Source organism: Oncorhynchus clarkii, chromosome 8, assembly GCF_045791955.1.
Source record: "Oncorhynchus clarkii lewisi isolate Uvic-CL-2024 chromosome 8, UVic_Ocla_1.0, whole genome shotgun sequence".
NCBI classification, from domain to species: domain Eukaryota; kingdom Metazoa; phylum Chordata; class Actinopteri; order Salmoniformes; family Salmonidae; genus Oncorhynchus; species Oncorhynchus clarkii.
Window position 1 is genome coordinate 7,747,389 of NC_092154.1, and position 19,879 is coordinate 7,767,267.

The 19,879-nt window shown below is 46.7% G+C and overlaps 1 protein-coding gene across 1 annotated transcript; it reads left to right on the top strand.

Annotated features, from left to right (window-relative positions):
• Positions 1-17,323: 17,323 nt before the first annotated feature.
• On the top strand, positions 17,324-18,322 carry LOC139415686 (micronuclear linker histone polyprotein-like). The gene has a single exon (XM_071163805.1). It carries the CDS (start codon positions 17,324-17,326, stop codon positions 18,320-18,322), a length of 999 nt encoding a protein of 332 aa, XP_071019906.1.
• Positions 18,323-19,879: the final 1,557 nt, after the last annotated feature.

The window sequence follows — 19,879 nt, forward strand, 5'->3', positions numbered from 1 at the left end:
GAGAAAGGGATGTAGGAAGGAGAGAAAGGGATGTAGGAAGGAGAGAAAGGGATGTAGGAAGGAGAGAAAGGGATGTATGAGGAGAGAAAGGGATGTAGGAGGAGAGAAAGGAATGTTCAAATGCTACCAGCTTTTTCCTGGGTCTTGTTCAGTCTCAGGAGAACTGTGAAAGCTTGTAGTGAGCCGGAGAGCAGAATACCAGAATATCTAGGAACAACTGGAATGGAGAGAGAAAGAGAGACCATGATAGGACAGTTCAGGTCCTTTTGGATTGCAGCTTTGAGTATGGGACCTGGCAAGAGATGTCTTGACTTGTTCTTCACTCAAACATGTCATGAGAGAACTCGGAGAGCTGGAGTGTGGTTCACATTACAGCAGTAAGGGACCACAGGGTTTGAAGTGCGCTCTCGTCTAACCCCCTAGGGAATGAATCTAAACCTAAATCTTTTCTTTCTCAAACTCTTCCGCTCCATGGGATGTTGCTGATCTTTCCCCCAGTCAGAGAGTTGACACCAAATTACTTTTGTTTCCAAGAGCATGTTTTCATTCTAACGGTCCTCTCAGGAGGAAGACTCCTGGCAGAGTCAACTAACAGCCTTTTTAGGTCCCAGGTTGAGGCAGCCTGGTCCTGGCCTGAGGTATCCTCCACTCCCTCGAGACACAAGAGAACTCAGACAGTTTGAAGTAGGCGGCCAAAACACAGAACACAAAACCACAAACCACTGGTTTGGAGTCCACTCATCCACGCCGCAGGATATCAATCTACATAACTGTTGCTCAACATCCAGTCCATGGGTCTTTGCCAATGCTGACCTGGTCAGGAAGTCCCTCAGTCCTTTAGTTACAGTATGTTGTTAATTAATGCTCCCTCAGTTTGTGAGCTGACACCAGAAGAAGCGGTTTCCAAATGATCGCATTCCTTTGAAATGGGTCGCAGTCTCCACACAGGGGGTAACCCCATTATAGCAGTCCCTGGTGCTAACATTACTTGAGAAACAGCTTTTTAATCCAGAATTCCAAACAGCTTAATTCCAGTATACCAAACAGCTTTATTCCAGTATACCAAACAGATTTATTCCAGTATTCCAAACAGCTTTTTAATCCAGTATTCCAAACAGTTTTTCAATCCAGTATACCAAACAGCTTTATTCCAGTATACCAAACAGCTTTATTCCAGTATTCCAAACAGCTTTATTCCAGTATTCCAAACAGCTTTATTCCAGTATACCAAACAGCTTTATTCCAGTATACCAAACAGCTTTATTCCAGTATTCCAAACAGCTTTATTCCAGTATACCAAACAGCTTTATTCCAGTATTCCAAACAGCTTTATTCCAGTATTCCAAACAGCTTTATTCCAGTATTCCAAACAACTTTATTCCAGTATTCCAAACATCTTTATTCCGGTATTCCAAACAACTTTATTCCAGTATTTCTTAACTTCTGGACCTTGGAGCAGCGCTGACTGCTCTGACACTGATTTGGTTGCGTGTCAAATGCTAGGCCAAGTTGTGTGTTAGAGTCAACCAGAAAGCCTCGTCGTCAAGCAACTGTAAAATGAAGGGTCCCCAGGGAACGGTTTTAGGGCTTTTATTCTTCAGTTTATAGATAATTGACATTCCTCAAGTGTGGCATGACATTGGGAACCCCCAGCATACTGGTCCTTTAAGTTGCTCAGGGGTCAGACAGGGGTCAGATAGTGTGATGATGTGACACTGATTTAGTCACGTCTTAAATGCTAGTTTTACTATAAGTGGTTGAAAACATATTGCCCCCCCCCCCCCCCCATTATTCGGGGGTTCTCTATGGTAGCATTCGGAGGAGGACAGTACAAAAGGGGTTCACTAGGGAGCTGTCTTTGGGCCTTTATTCTTTAGCTTATAAAGTCTAGTATATATATATATTTATATAGTCTGTTGATGAGGTGATGTGTTGATCTCCATCTCATCTCACTCCAACACTTGGCCCGTTCAACATTACCCCGCTGGCACAAGGCTACACCCCCCCCCCCCCCCCCCCCTCCCATTATTCACTGTCACCTCCTAATGCCAGACCCCAAACTCTCTCCAATACCACTTACCAACTATCACACACCATAGCCCCTTCTTACTCCTCATATCCCTTACCAAGTCCACCACCCTCCCACTGTGCTACCCACAGCTCCAGTCTTCCAGTCTCAGCCCTGAGCTCTGGGACAGCTCTATTCCTCCAGTCTCAGCTCTGGGCTCTGGGACAGCTCCAGTCATCCAGTCTCAGCCTTGAGCTCTGGGACAGCTCTATTCCTCCAGTCTCAGCCCTGAGCTCTGGGACAGCTCCAGTCCTCCAGTCTCAGCCCTGAGCTCTGGGACAGCTCCAGTCTCAGCCCTGAGCTTTGGGACTGACTGTGGTCGTAGGTCCGTGACGGTCATGGAATTCTGGATGACGGTTATTGGGCAGCCAAATGACAGCGGCCATATAATTTTTTGATAATCATATATATATATATATATATATTTTTAAAGATATGTTTTCCTCTCTTCCACTCCTGACTGCATGTGCTGCCATAGAATTAAAATGAATAGAACAGACATTCTCATTCAAGTCAATGATGTCATAATGGGTGTATTTATGGCCATTGCAACTTTACCCATATGTGCTGTGATTTGTTTTACCACGCTGTAACAGTATGAAGCGAACCCAGATTCATACAGCACATGTGGGAACTCCTTCTAGACTGTTGGAAAAGCATTCCTTGTGAAGCTGGTTGAGAGAATGCCAAAAGTGTTCAAAGCTGTCATCAAGGAAAAAGGGTGACAACTTTGAAGAATCTAAAATATATTTTGATTTGTTTTTACACTTTTTTGGTTACTACATTATTCCGTATGTGTAATTGAATAGTTTTGATGTCTTCACTATTATTAAAGAATGTAGAAAATAGTAAAAAATTAAGAAAAACCCTTGAAAGAGTAGATGTGTCCAAACTTTTGACTGGTACTGTACCTTAAACATCATTATAATGAACATTCTACATTACCATGGAAGTTTCAACAAGGAGCAACACATTTTCATTATGTTGTTAAGAGTCCGTGTTGCCGCACAGACGGACTCTGACGCTGAACAAACGCCTGGCCGTCTTCAGTCAGCTGTTTATTAAAAAAAATAAATGGTTGTGATGGTTATTGTATTTTTGTGACAGTCTTGGTCCATAATGTTTTTTTACACAGATATACGGTAACTGTGGTTGTGCTCTACATTGCATCCTATTCCCTATATACTGTAGGGAAATACTTCTGACCAGAGCCCAAAGTAACGCACCATGGAATATGGTGTATCCTGTGTCTGGCTGGGTGTCTGGCTGGGTGTCTGGCTGGGTGTCTGGCCGGGGCTCTGGCCGGGGCTCTGGCCGGGTGTCTGGCCGGGTGTCTGGCCGGGTCTCTGGCCGGGTCTCTGGCCGGGAGTCTGGCCGGGTGTCTGGCCGGGTCTCTGGCCGGGTCTCTGGCCGGGTCTCTGGCCGGGTCTCTGGCCGGGAGTCTGGCCGGGAGTCTGGCCGGGAGTCTGGCCGGGTGTCTGGCTGGGAGTCTGGCTCTGGTCCCACACAACACATCTGGTCCTGGTGAAGACTACATGAAGATAATTAGACCCTTGTCTCTGTAAGCTAACCACCTCTGATTGGCTCTGGGATTCAAACCAATGGGATGTTACAGTGAGAGCTGCCTCCCCCACATACCCAGCCTTCTTCCAAACCTCCCCTCTAACCATTCTCCCTCTCTTTTCCTGCCTCCCTGAGTTACTCCATCTCCCATGTCTGCCCTACCAACCCAATGAAGGACTAGCCAGGACCTAACCTTCTCCCTCCTGGCCAGCAGAGCGGCGCCATCCTGCCAGAGCCCAGTGATTTAAAACTTCCCTCTGCGTCTCTCTCTCAAGTCTCCAGACTACTGTATAATAATAACTAAGACATGTAATGCATCACACATCTATAAAGCAACTTTTGCATCAGTCTGTGTGCTCTTCAGTCGCAGCCATCGATTACCTTTGTCTTGGCATGCCTGCTGTTCCAGTAATCTACTCGGCAGACACAATGTAATTGTTTATACGGTCTCATAAGGGGAGCGCTTGGCAAAAAGGACCCATAAATAAAGACTAGCTACATCTATCTGATTGAAATGTCAAAAGTAGCAAAGCCCCCCCCCCCCCCCCCCCCCCATGAGATAACCATGATGCAACTGTGTGTGTTTGAGTGAGCAATAGTTTACCGCTAAATCTGTGATTTGGCAAACAACTAGGGTTGGCTCTCCCGTCTTTTCCTGTGCTGTTCAGACCATGTAGGGGGTTAAATAAACACATGACCTGCAACAGAGAGATGATTCTGCCCTGACAGAACAGCTGAAAGTCATTCTGCCCTGACAGAACAGCTGAAAGTCATTCTGCCCTGACAGACAGAACAGCTGAAAGTCATTCTGCCCTGACAGAACAGCTGAAAGTCATTCTGCCCTGACAGAACAGCTGAAAGTCATTCTGCCCTGACAGAACAGCTGAAAGTCATTCTGCCCTGACAGAACAGCTGAAAGTCATTCTGCCTTGACAGAACAGCTGAAAGTCATTCCTGCTCGGAGCAGTAGGTGATCAATCAGTGATGTCACACACACAGACAGAGAACCGCCGACCTGGCAATGAAAACAATTACACTAATAACAGAGATTGAAATCTCTGGTTTTGTTCTCCAAAGAAAACTGGACAGAGGAGACAGGAAATCTACTCCAGCTGGAAAGAGCACATATTGGGGAAGGAGGTAGAAGAGGTTTGAGAGGTGGCGAGGTAGAGGGGGAGGGAGGGAAGGGAGACAGAGAGAGCGAGCGAGAGGGAGAGACCGAGAGAGAGCAGGAGGGAGACTGCGAAAGAGAGAGCAAGAGAGAGAGAGAGCTGGAGGGAGGGGGAGGGAGAGGGAGAGAGGGCAAGACAGAGAGAGAGAGCGGAAGGAAGGGAAAGAGAGAGAGAGAGCGCAGGAGAGAATGAGAGAGAGGGCGAGAGTGAGACCATAGACTCTAACGATTTCGGGGAATTCTTGTTTACAATGACATCCTGACCAAACCCTAACATGGATGACGCTGGGCCAATTGTGGGCTACCCTACGGGACTCCCAATCCCGGCCGGTTGTGATACGTCCTAGAATCGAACCGGGGTCTGTAGTGATGCCTCTAGCACTGAGATGCAGTGCCTTACACCGCTGCGACACTCGGGAGCAAACAGAAAAAACATATACATGATCAAATACAGATTTTAGAATCAACTATTAAAGACCACCAGAACCCACTGGATTCTACAATTACATTGAATGAACTACAGGACAAAATACAAACCCTTCAACCCAAAAAGGCCTGTGGCGTTGATGGTATCCTAACTGAAATGATCAAATTAAGCCCCACCCTCTTCAACGTATATATCAACGAATTGGCGAGGGCACTAGAACAGTCTGCAGTGCCCGGCCTCACCATACTAGAATCTGAAGTCAAATGTCTACTGTTTGCTGATGATCTGGTGCTTCTGTCACCAACCAAGGAGGGCCTACAGCAGCACCTAGATCTTCTGCACAGATTATGTCAGACCTGAACCCCTGACAGTAAATCTCAGTAAGACAAAGATTATTGTGTGCCAAAAAAGGTCCAGTCGCCAGCCACAAATACAAATCCCATCTAGACACCGTTGCCCCAGAGTACACAAAAAAACTATTCATACCTCAGCCTAAATATCATCGCCACAGGTAACTTCGGCAAATCTGTAAACGATCTGAGAGACAAGGCAAGAAGGGCCTTCTATGCCATCAAAGGGAACATAAAATTTGACAAACCAATTAGGATCTGGCTAAAAATACTTGAATCAGTCATAGAAATGATTGCCCTTTATGGCTGTGAGGTCTGGGGTCCTGTCACCAACCAATAATTCACAAAATGGGACAAACACCAAATTGAGACTCTGCACGCAGAATTCTGCAAAAATATCCTCCGTGTACAACGTAGAACACCAAATAATGCATGCAGAGCAGAATTAGGCATGCAGAATTCTGCAAAAATATCCTCAAGCAGAATTAGGCCGATACCCGCTAATTAGCAAAATCTAGAAAAGAGCTGTTAAATTCCACAACCACCTAAAAGGAAGTGATGCCCAAACCTTCCATAACAAAGCCATCACCTACAGAGAGATAAACCTGGAGAAGAGTCCCCTAAGCAAGCTGGTCCTGGGGCTCTGTTCACAAACACAAACAGACCCCACAGAGCCCAAGGACAGCAACACAATTAGACCCAACCAAATCATGAGAAAACCAAAAGATAATTACTTGACACATTGGAAAGAATTAACAAAAAAACAGAGTAAACTAGAATGCTATTTGGCCCTAAACAGGGAGTACACAGCGGCAGAATACCTGACCACTGTGACTGACCCAAACTTTAGTCAAAGCTTTCCTATGTACAGACTCAGTGAGCATAGCCTTGCTATTGAGAAAGGCCGTCGTAGACAGACCTGGCTCTCAAGAGAAGACAGGCCATGTGCACACTGCCCACAAAATGAGGTGGAAACTGAGCTGCACATCCTAACCTCCTGCCAAATGTATGACCATATTAGAGACACATATTTCCCTCAGATTACACAGATCCACAAAGAATACGAAAACAAACCCAATTTTGATAAACTCCCATATCTACTGGGTGAAATACCACAGTGTGCCATCACAGCAGCAAGATGTATGACCTGTTGCCACAAGAAAAGGGCAACCAGTGAAGAACAAACACCATTGTAAATACAACCCATATTTATGCTTATTTATTTTCCCTTCTGTACTATAATACGCATATAATATGACATTTGAAATGGGGGAGAGTGGGGGAGAGAGAGAGGGGGGGACAAAGAAAGATGAAGGAGGAGGGGTTGGAGTTGGAGTTGATGAGAACTGGAGAAAAGAACCTACTGTGTGATTTAATTTATAAACGTCTCGATTTCAGAAAAATCTCTATCTGATCTGCCCCCTGTTGGTGAGCGAAGGTACAACATGAAAGATTCAAGAGTGAAGATGAAGAGCATTCAGTCAGTGCTTGTCAGAAATCATCTCTTTTCAACCAACTTTGTTGTTCTGCCATTTTACCACCACCAAAGGCTTTCTATGTTCCCTCCCTCCCTGCCCACGTACAGTTAGTCAGTGGTCACAAATCATCTCTATTTGTAAAGTACAGTCTTCCCCACCCCTGGTATTAGTCCCTCCCTCCCTGCCCACGTACAGTTAGTCAGTGGTCACAAATCATCTCTATTTGTAAAGTACAGTCTTTTTTGGTGATTTTTCCCCACCCCTGGTATTAGTCCCTCCCTCCCTGCCCATGTCATGCACAATATTGCATAGATGATGTCTAGTGAGTGACAGGTCATAAATCCTCACATCACTTTGTTATTTGGCTTTTGTTAGCCAACAGACGGGAAGAACAATGTAGCCAATCACCTGGGCAGGGCCGCTAGTTGAACCATCATACCTAGTCATGGAAACGAAGAGGGCCAATGATGAGGGAATGGGGGAAGAATTCACTGGGAGGTGCCTCTCCGCCTTCCAGACTCAAAAGGTGGGCAGGGCTGATACATTAAGACCTCAAAGACCTCACCGTGGAAATATCCCAGCCAACCATGAGAGAATGAGCCTGTTGACTTCACTGGGAGGTGCCACAGAGGTGCCTTCCAGACTAAAAGTGGCATTTGCAACACGGTGCAGGACAACAATGGCGATAGAGCTAGACGGAGTTAGACGGAGCGAGGAGTGATTGAGTGCCATTGTTGTTCAGCGGTCATGTTGCTGGAAGCAGTGTGCGTGTTCCCATTCCCACGGCACGACCTCATTGGCTTTCAAATCAACAAGAGACCTTCCCAAGCGCTGAAAAGACACCAGACTGTGTTGTGTTTTCTGGCTCCTCTCTTCTTTGTTTCTTTCTCTACTTTTGTTTTCCTGTTGTTTTTTTTCTCTCATCCAACCGCTTTGCCCGCTGTTCGCCTCCCCCTCCTACCAGACCCTCTCTCTCCTCTCCCCTCCCTCCCTCTTTCTCTCCTCTAATATGGCAAGCTGTTCTACAGAGGCCTGGATGATTACACTGACCTGATAATTAGTCAGAGTAATTCTAATTAGCTCTCTGGTATCTAATAAGGCCGAGGGAGAGTCTGATCAGAGCAGAGCTGCTGTACCTGAACCCTCTAGTGGATAAAACAACAACTTGTCTGTATTTTTTATGTCAGATTCACTGTTTCTGTGGATGACCAGAGTATGTGAGCGGAGTGAGGAGTGGAATGTGGAGTGGAGTGAGGAGTGGAGCGTGGAGCGAAGTGAGGAGTGGAGCGTGGAGCGGAGTGAGGAGTGGAATGTGGAGCGGAGTGAGGAGTGGAATGTGGAGCGGAGTGAGGAGTGGAGCGTGGAGCGAGGAGTGGAATGTGGAGCGGAGTGAGGAGTGGAATGTGGAGCGGAGTGAGGAGTGGAGCGTGGAGCGGAGTGAGGAGTGGAGCGTGGAGCGGAGTGAGGAGTGGAATGTGGAGCGGAGTGAGGAGTGGAGAGTGGAGCGGAGTGAGCAGTGGAATGTGGAGCGGAGTGAGGAGTGGAGCGTGGAGCGGTGTGAGGAGTGGAATGTGGAGCGGAGTGAGGAGTGGAATGTGGAGCGGAGTGAGGAGTGGAGTGTGGAGCGGAGTGAGGAGTGGAGCGGAGTGAGGAGTGGAGCGTGGAGCGGAGTGAGGAGTGGAGCGTGGAGCCTAGTGAGGAGTGGAGCGTGGAGCGGAGTGAGGAGTGGAATGTGGAGCGGAGTGAGGAGTGGAATGTGGAGCGGAGTGAGGAGTGGAGCGTGGAGCAGAGTGAGGAGTGGAATGTGGAGCGGAGTGAGGAGTGGAGCGTGGAGCGGAGTGAGGAGTGGAGCGTGGAGCGGAGTGAGGAGTGGAGCGTGGAGCGGAGTGAGGAATGATCCTCTACTGTCCGTCTGTCCATCCGTCTGTAGTGTAAACCAGCGTTATATTAAAACGATCAGATCTCTTTGATCCCTGTTAGGTGACAGCTATACCGTCATTACGTAAAACTAAAATCAGTCAATCCTGCTCTCATTTGTACTGTTAGCTGGACAGCTGAAACACAACAAGGTTAGGTGATAGAGCCATGAATCTATTTCATCATCGCCCAAATGGTGAAGGTTAAGATTGGGTTGCGGGTCAAGCGTCACAGAGTTAAATAGACCAACACACCAACCCGTAGAGAACACATTGTCTCTCTCTATGGGCTGGGTAATCTCTCATCTGACCCCAGTTAAAGTCCAACTGGTCCTCTAACAGCTAGATGATAATGAAGTATTGACGTCAGGCAACACAATGTCGAGGATGTGTGTCTCCTGTCCACCTGTGACAGTCACACGATGGTGGTCTGATCTCCAAGTCACCCCTCGGAGTCAGGGAACATAAGGCCAGAGTCAGGGGTCAGGGTTGAGAGGTGTGGCATAGGTTAGGAGTCCCCAAGGGAGGTTCAAGCTGCCTCTCAGCAGTGGTTTTTGGTTCCTTTTTGATGAGCCCCTTCAGACTACAACTATTAGGGTGTTTGGGATCCAATAAGGAAAGCAAAGCAGTTTCTACCTAGGATCTAGCACTAACCCACTACCTAGAATCCAGCACTAATTCACTACCTAGGATCCAGCACTAAGTATCTACCTAGGATCCAGCACTGCCTAGGATCCAGCACTAACCCACTACCTAGGATCCAGCACTAAGTATCTACCTAGGATCCAGCACTAACCCACTACCTAGGATCCAGCACTAAACCACTACCTAGGATCCAGCACTAAGTATCTACCTAGGATCCAGCACTAGTATCTACCTAGGATCCAGCACTAAGTATCTACCTAGGATCCAGCACTAGTATCTACCTAGGATCCAGCACTAAGTATCTACCTAGGATCCAGCACTAGTATCTACCTAGGATCCAGCACTAGTATCTACCTAGGATCCAGCACTAAGTATCTACCTAGGATCCAGCACTAAGTATCTACCTAGGATCCAGCACTAAGTATCTAACTAGGATCCAGCACTAAGTATCTACCTAGGATCCAGCACTAAGTATCTACCTAGGATCCAGCACTAATCCACTACCTAGGATCCAGCACTAAGTATCTACCTAGGACCCAGCACTAAGTATCTACCTAGGATCCAGCACTAACCCACTACCTAGGATCCAGCACTAAGTATCTACCTAGGATCCAGCACTAAGTATCTACCTAGGACCCAGCACTAAGTATCTACCTAGGATCCAGCACTAAGTATCTACCTAGGATCCAGCACTAAGTATCTACCTAGGACCCAGCACTAAGTATCTACCTAGGATCCAGCACTAAGTATCTACCTAGGATCCAGCACTAAGTATCTACCTAGGATCCAGCACTAGTATCTACCTAGGATCCAGCACTAATATCTACCTAGGATCCAGCACTAAGTATCTACCTAGGATCCAGCACTAAGTATCTACCTAGGATCCAGCCCTAATCCACTACCTAGGATCCAGCACTAAGTATCTACCTAGGATCCAGCACTAAGTATCTACCTAGGACCCAGCACTAAGTATCTACCTAGGATCCAGCACTAAGTATCTACCTAGGACCCAGCACTAAGTATCTACCTAGGATCCAGCACTAAGTATCTACCTAGGATCCAGCACTAAGTATCTAACTAGGATCCAGCACTAAGTATCTACCTAGGATCCAGCACTAAGTATCTACCTAGGATCCAGCACTAGTATCTACCTAGGATCCAGCACTAATCCACTACCTAGGATCCAGCACTAACCCACTACCTAGGATCCAGCACTAAGTATCTACCTAGGATCCAGCACTAAGTATCTACCTAGGACCCAGCACTAAGTATCTACCTAGGATCCAGCACTAAGTATCTACCTAGGATCCAGCACTAAGTATCTACCTAGGATCCAGCCCTAATCCACTACCTAGGATCCAGCACTAAGTATCTACCTAGGATCCAGCACTAAGTATCTACCTAGGATCCAGCACTAAGTATCTACCTAGGATCCAGCACTAAGTATCTACCTAGGATCCAGCACTAACCCACTACCTAGGATCCAGCACTAAGTATCTAACTAGGATCCAGCACTAAGTATCTACCTAGGATCCAGCACTAAGTATCTACCTAGGATCCAGCACTAAGTATCTACCTAGGATCCAGCACTAGTCCACTACCTAGGATCCAGCACTAACCCACTACCTAGGATCCAGCACTAATCCACTACCTACGATCCAGCACTAACCCACTACCTAGGATCCAGCACTAACCCACTACCTAGGATCCAGCACTAGTATCTACCTAGGATCCAGCACTAATCCACTACCTACGATCCAGCACTAACCCACTACCTAGGATCCAGCACTAACCCACTACCTAGGATCCAGCACTAACCCACTACCTAGGATCCAGCACTAGTATCTACCTAGGATCCAGCACTAATCCACTACCTACGATCCAGCACTAACCCACTACCTAGGATCCAGCACTAATCCACTACCTAGGATCCAGCACTAAGTATCTACCTAGGATCCAGCACTAACCCACTACCTTGGATCCAGCACTAACCCACTACCTTGGATCCAGCACTAACCCACTACCTAGGATCCAGCACTAACCCACTACCTAGGATCCAGCACTAACCCACTACCTAGGATCCAGCACTAACCCACTACCTAGGATCCAGCACTAAGTATCTACCTAGGATCCAGCACTAAGTATCTACCTAGGATCCAGCACTAATCCACTACCTAGGATCCAGCACTAAGTATCTACCTAGGATCCAGCACTAACCCACTACCTTGGATCCAGCACTAACCCACTACCTTGGATCCAGCACTAACCCACTACCTAGGATCCAGCATTAACCCACTACCTAGGATCCAGCACTAACCCACTACCTAGGATCCAGCACTAACCCACTACCTAGGATCCAGCACTAAGTATCTACCTAGGATCCAGCACTAAGTATCTACCTAGGATCCAGCACTAACCCACTACCTAGGATCCAGCACTAATCCACTACCTAGGATCCAGCACTAACCCACTACCTAGGATCCAGCACTAAGTATCTACCTAGGATCCAGCACTAAGTATCTACCTAGGATCCAGCACTAACCCACTACCTAGGATCCAGCACTAATCCACTACCTACGATCCAGCACTAACCCACTACCTAGGATCCAGCACTAATTCACTACCTAGGATCCAGCACTAAGTATCTACCTAGGATCCAGCACTAAGTATCTACCTAGGATCCAGCACTAAGTATCTACCTAGGATCCAGCACTAATTCACTACCTAGGATCCAGCACTAAGTATCTACCTAGGATCCAGCACTAAGTATCTACCTAGGATCCAGCACTAAGTATCTACATAGGATCCAGCACTAAGTTTCTACATAGGATCCAGCACTAAGTATCTACATAGGATCCAGCACTAAGTATCTACATAGGATCCAGCACTAAGTATCTACATAGGATCCAGCACTAATCCACTACCTAGGATCCAGCACTAGTATCTACCTAGGATCCAGCACTAAGTATCTACCTAGGATCCAGCACTAAGTATCTACCTAGGATCCAGCACTAAGTATCTACCTAGGATCCAGCACTAAGTATCTAACTAGGATCCAGCACTAAGTATCTACATAGGATCCAGCACTAAGTATCTACCTAGGATCCAGCACTAACCCACTACCTAGAATCCAGCACTAAGTATCTACCTAGGATCCAGCACTAAGTATCTACCTAGGATCCAGCACTAATCCACTACCTAGGATCCAGCACTAAGTATCTACCTAGGATCCAGCACTAACCCACTACCTAGGACCCAGCACTAAGTATCTACCTAGGATCCAGCACTAAGTATCTACCTAGGATCCAGCACTAAGTATCTACCTAGGATCATGCACTAGTATCTACCTAGGATCCAGCACTAAGTATCTACCTAGGATCCAGCACTAATCCACTACCTAGGATCCAGCACTAAGTATCTACCTAGGATCCAGCACTAAGTATCTACCTAGGATCCAGCACTAGTATCTACCTAGGATCCAGCACTAAGTATCTACCTAGGATCCAGCACTAAGTATCGACCTAGGATCCAGCACTAGTATCTACCTAGGATCCAGCACTAATCCACTACCTAGGATCCAGCCCTAATCCACTACCTAGGATCCAGCACTAAGTATCTACCTAGGATCCAGCACTAATCCACTACCTAGGATCCAGCACTAACCCACTACCTAGGATCCAGCACTATCCCACTACCTAGGATCCAGCACTAAGTATCTACCTAGGATCCAGCACTAAGTATCTACCTAGGATCCAGCACTAAGTATCTACCTAGGATCCAGCACTAACCCACTACCTAGGATCCAGCACTAAGTATCTACCTAGGATCCAGCACTAATCCACTACCTAGGACCCAGCACTAAGTATCTAACTAGGATCCAGCACTAAGTATCTACCTAGGATCCAGCACTAAGTATCTACCTAGGATCCAGCACTAATCCACTACCTAGGATCCAGCACTAATTCACTACCTAGGATCCAGCACTAAGTATCTACCTAGGATCCAGCACTAACCCACTACCTAGGATCCAGCACTAACCCACTACCTAGGATCCAGCACAAACCCACTACCTAGGACCCAGCACTAAGTATCTACCTAGGATCCAGCACTAAGTATCTACCTAGGATCCAGCACTAAGTATCTACCTAGGATCCAGCACTAGTATCTACCTAGGATCCAGCACTAAGTGTCTACCTAGGATCCAGCACTAACCCACTACCTAGGACCCAGCACTAAGTATCTACCTAGGATCCTGCACTAAGTATCTACCTAGGATCCAGCACTAAGTATCTACCTAGGATCCAGCACTAAGTATCTACCTAGGATCCAGCACTAATCCACTACCTACGATCCAGCACTAACCCACTACCTAGGATCCAGCACTAATTCACTACCTCGGATCCAGCACTAACCCACTACCTAGGATCCAGCACTAAGTATCTACCTAGGATCCAGCACTAAGTATCTACCTAGGATCCAGCACTAAGTATCTACCTAGGATCCAGCACTAAGTATCTACCTAGGATCCAGCACTAGTATCTACCTAGGATCCAGCACTAAGTATCTACCTAGGATCCAGCACTAAGTATCTACCTAGGATCCAGCACTAAGTATCTACCTAGGATCCAGCACTAACCCACTACCTAGGATCCAGCACTAGCCCACTACCTAGGATCCAGCACTAAGTATCTACCTAGGATCCAGCACTAAGTATCTACCTAGGATCCAGCACTAACCCACTACCTAGGATCCAGCACTAAGTATCTACCTAGGATCCAGCACTAACCCACTACCTAGGATCCAGCACAAAGTATCTACCTAGGATCCAGCACTAATCCACTACCTAGGATCCAGCACTAAGTATCTACCTAGGATCCAGCACTAACCCACTACCTAGGATCCAGCACTAACCCACTACCTAGGATCCAGCACTAACCCACTACCTAGGATCCAGCACTAACCCACTACCTAGGATCCAGCACTAATCCACTACCTAGGATCCAGCACTAATCCACTACCTAGGATCCAGCACTAAGTATCTACCTAGGATCCAGCACTAAGTATCTACCTAGGATCCAGCACTAACCCACTACCTTGGATCCAGCACTAACCCACTACCTAGGATCCAGCACTAAGTATCTACCCAGGATCCAGCACTAAGTATCTACATAGGATCCAGCACTAAGTATCTACATAGGATCCAGCACTAAGTATCTACATAGGATCCAGCACTAAGTATCTACATAGGATCCAGCACTAAGTATCTACATAGGATCCAGCACTAAGTATCTACATAGGATCCAGCACTAAGTATCTACCTAGGATCCAGCACTAATCCACTACCTAGGATCCAGCACTAAGTATCTACCCAGGATCCAGCACTAAGTATCTACATAGGATCCAGCACTAAGTATCTACATAGGATCCAGCACTAAGTATCTACATAGGATCCAGCACTAATATCTACCTAGGATCCAGCACTAAGTATCTACCTAGGATCCAGCACTAAGTATCTACCTAGAGAATTTTCATCTATATTCCTCGTAGCTGTTTATTAATCACCACAAACCGATGCTGACATTAAGACCACACTCATTGAGCTGTAAACCTCCATGACCAAACAGGAAAAGACTCACCCAGATGCGGCGCTCCTAGTGGCCGGGGACTTTAATGCAGGGAAACTTAAATCAGTTAAATGTGCAATCAGAGGGTAGAATACTATGAACCACCATTACTCAACACACAGAGACACGTACAAAGCTCTCCCTCACCCTCCATTTGGCAAATCTGGCCATAATTCTATCCTCCTGATTCCTGCTCACAAGCAAAACTTTATTAAAGCAGGAAGCACCAGTGACTCGGTCAATAAAAAAGTGGTCAGATGAGGCAAATGCTTAGCTATAGTGACCGTACGTACATACCCTAACCAGAAGCCAAGGATTACAGGCAACATCCTCACTGAACTAAAGGCTAGAGGTGCCGCTTTCAAGGAGCGAGACTCTAACCCGCCACGCCCTCCGATGAACCATCAAAAAGGCAAAGCATCAATACAGTTGATATATTATAGGTTATATATTGTAAAAACAACCTGAGGATTGATTATAAAAAATGTTTGACATGCTTCTACGAACTTTACGGATACTATTTGGAATTTGTCTGCCCCGTCGTGACCGCTCGAGCCTGTGGATTTCTGAACATAACGCGCCAACCAAATGGAGGTATTTTGGAAATAAAAATAATCTTTATGGAACAAAAGGAACATTTATTGTGTAACTGGGAGTCTCGTGAGTGCAAACATCTGAAGATCATCAAAGGTAAGCGATTCATTTTATTGCTTTTCTGACTTCGTGACCAATCTTCTTGGCCGCTAGCTGTTTGTAATGTTTTGTCTGCTGAGAGAGATGTCCTTACATAAACGCTTGGTATGCTCTCGCCGAAAAGCTTTTTTGAAATCTGACACGCCAGGTGAATTAACAACAAGCTAAGCTGTGTTTTGTTATACTACACTTGTGATTTCATGAACATTTAATATTTTTAGTAATTTAATTTGAATTTGGCGCTCTGCAATTCAGCGGATGTTGACGAAAATGATCCCGCTAACGGGATGGGTGCATCAATAAGTTTTTTACTCTGTCAAAAGAAGGAGAGTAGGATAAACTTGATTGCCTAAATGAGGGAGAGGTTTTGTCTGCTTTGTGTTTGACCTTTTCCAACGGCATGCAAACAGCACCCTTCCAACTTCACTCTCACCACACTGGAAGAAAATGAGCCTTCCAACTTCACTCTCACCACACTGGAAGAAAATGAGCCTTCCAACTTCACTCTCACCACACTGTAAGAAAATGAGCCTTCCAACTTCACTCTCACCAGACTGGAAGAAAATTAGCCTTCCAACCTCATTCCAAACAGCCACTTTCCCTTAACCTCACCGTCCTCACAGGCATTCTGAGCTCTATATGGAAATGTTATTTTAAACACAATTGGCATAACTATAATTTGTTAAAAAAGGGAGAGGGATTAAAATAAAACGGGATTTATATATATATTTTTTTAAATGACGGAGAATTTGGTCGTTTACCTTCTTCGTAGCTTGACATGATGAATAAGCTGAATAAGTCTGTTTTCAGCGTAATGCAAAATGATTGGTTAGTCTTAAAAATAATAATAGACAATCGGGAACAAAGAAAGCGAGGCCAGGAAAGCGAGTCCAGGAAAATGAGTCCAGAAAAGCGAGGCCAGAAAAGCGAGGCCAGGAAAGCGAAACGAGGAAAGCGAGACCAGAAAAGTGAGGCCAGGAAAGCGAGGCCAGGAAAGCGAGGCCAGGAAAGCGAGGACAGGAAAGCGAGGCCAGGAAAGCGAGACCAGAAAAGCGAGACCAGGAAAGCGAGGCCAGGAAAGCGAGGCCAGGAAAGCGAGACCAGGAAAGAGAAACATGGATGAAAGGAAAGCGAAACCAGGAAAGCGAGGCCAGGAAAGCGAGGCCAGGAAAGCGAGGCCAGGAAAGCGAGACCAGGAAAGAGAAACATGGATGAAAGATGACTTAAAGGGATAGTTCTCCCAAATGACAAAGTTGCATAATGCAGAAATCGTTCCCGCCATTTCCCGGTTGCTAAAATTCTAACAGTTAAATGACGGAGGATTTGGTTGTTTACCTTCTTCGTAGCTTGACATGATGAATAAGCTGAATAAGTCTGTTTTCAGCGTAATGCAAAATGATTGGTTAGTCTTAAAAATAATAGTAGACAATCGGGACCAAAGAAAGCGAGGCCAGGAAAGCGAAGCCAGGAAAGCGAGGCCAGGAAAGCGAGGCCAGAAAAGCGAGGCCAGGAAAGCGAGTCCAGGAAAGCGAGGCCAGGAAAGCGAGTCCAGGAAAGCGAGGCCAGGAAAGCGAAACCAGGAAAGCGAGTCCAGGAAAGCGAGGCCAGGAAAGCGAAACCAGGAAAGCGAGTCCAGGAAAGCGAGGCCAGGAAAGCGAGGCCAGGAAAGCGAGTCCAGGAAAGCGAGGCCAGGAAAGCGAGTCCAGGAAAGCGAGGCCAGGAAAGCGAGTCCAGGAAAGAGAAACATGGATGAAAGGAAAGCGAAACCAGGAAAGCGAGGCCAGGAAAGCGAGGCCAGAAAAGCGAGTCCAGGAAAGCGAGGCCAGGAAAGCGAGGCCAGGAAAGCGAGGCCAGAAAAGCGAGGCCAGGAAAGCGAAACCAGGAAAGCGAGGCCAGAAAAGCGAGTCCAGGAAAGCGAGTCCAGGAAAGCGAGGCCAGGAAAGCGTGTCCAGGAAAGCGAGTCCAGTCCAGGAAAGCGAGTCCAGGAAAGCGAGGCCAGGAAAGCGAGGCCAGGAAAGCGAGGCCAGAAAAGCGAGGCCAGGAAAGCGAGTCCAGGAAAGCGAGTCCAGAAAAGCGAGGCCAGGAAAGCGAGTCCAGGAAAGCGAGGCCAGGAAAGCGAGTCCAGGAAAGCGAGTCCAGGAAAGCGAGGCCAGGAAAGCGAGTCCAGAAAAGCGAGGCCAGGAAAGCGAAACCAGGAAAGCGAGTCCAGGAAAGCGAGTCCAGGAAAGCGAGTCCAGTCCAGGAAAGCGAGTCCAGGAAAGCGAGTCCAGGAAAGCGAGGCCAGGAAAGCGAGGCCAGGAAAGCGAGTCCAGGAAAGCGAGTCCAGGAAAGCGAGTCCAGGAAAGCGAGGCCAGGAAAGCGAGTCCAGGAAAGAGAAACATGGATGAAAGATGACTTAAAGGGATAGTTCTCCCAAATGACAAAGTTGCATAATGCAGAAATCGTTCCCGCCATTTCCCGGTTGCTAAAATTCTAACAGTTCACCTAATTTCAGGTTCTGTGAAAAAATAAACAAGTATAGTTTAGAGAATCATTGAACCATCTAAACCGCTGTGAAATATATTTTCCATAACCAAACATGTTGTATTTTCAGCTGTTTGAAGCTGGTGTACAAAAACAAAAGTTAAAGACGTAAAAAAAACGAAACGTAAGAACAGGAGGCATAGAAATAGAGCACATAGAACAGATCTGCCGATTCTTAGAATGATAGAATGATATTGCCACTTAATATTATGGTTGCAATCAGAGAAAGTACACTCCACCCAAACTGGGATAGTCTGTACACACACTGACGTTACTATGTATACCATATACCAACAAGCAATGTGATGTCACCTCCTCATTGATCGCCATCCCCACTACCCTCTTCAGACACAGTCCTTACCCCTTTCCAAATCATGCCCTTCTCCTCATTCAATCAATCTCCCCTCCCTCATATCTACCTCTCTTCCTTACCTCCCTCCCTTCTCTCTCTCCCCTCCCTCATATCTCCCTCTCCTCCTTACCTCCCTCCCTTCTCTCTTTCCCCTCCCTCCATCTCTTCCTCACCTCCCTCCCTTCTATCTCCCTCTCTTCCTTACCTCCCTCCCTTCTCTCTCTACCCTCCCTCATTTGTCCCCTCTCCTATCCAGGTGGTGTAATCCAATCCCTGTGGACCAGAGCCTGGTCCTGACCCAGCCCTGACCCAATTACAACGCTGTTGCGCCCAGCCAGGGGCAGATAATTAACCTATTAGCTTAGACATGCTGCCTGATTACAACTCCTCGCCTGATTTAATTAATATTATAGGCCTACTGTATATCCCCCTTTCACTGCTAAGGTATGAGCAAGAGAGAGGGAGAAAATAGAGAGGGATAAAAGAGAAGAGAAAGAAATAGAGGGAAAGAGGAGAGAGAAAGAGAAGAGAGGGAAAGAGAGGGAAAGAGGAGAGAGAAAGAGAAGAGAGGGAAAGAGAGGGAAAGGAGAAGAGAGAAAGAGAAGAGAGGGAAAGATAGGGAAAGGAGAAGAGAGAGAAAGAGAAGAGAGGGAAAGAGAGGGAAAGGAGAAGAGAGAGAAAGAGAAGAGAGGGAAAGGAGAAGAGAGAGAAAGAGAAGAGAGGGAAAGCGAGGGAAAGGAGAAGAGAGAGAAAGAGAGGGGAAGAGAGGGAAAGAGGAGAGAGGGGAAGAGAGGGAAAGTGGAGAGAGAGAAAAAAGAGAGGGAAAGAGGAGAGAGAGAAAGAAGAGAGGGAAAGAAAAGAGAGGGGAAGAGAAGAGAGGGAAAGAGAGGGGAAGAGAGGGAAAGAGAAGAGAGGGGAAGAGAGGGAAAGAGGAGAGAGAGAAAGAAGAGAGGGAAAGAGAAGAGAGGGGAAGAGAAGAGAGGGAAAGAGAGAAAGAAGAGAGGGAAAGAGAAGAGAGGGAAAGAGAAGAGAGGGAAAGAGAAGAGAGGGGAAGAGAACAGAGGGGAAG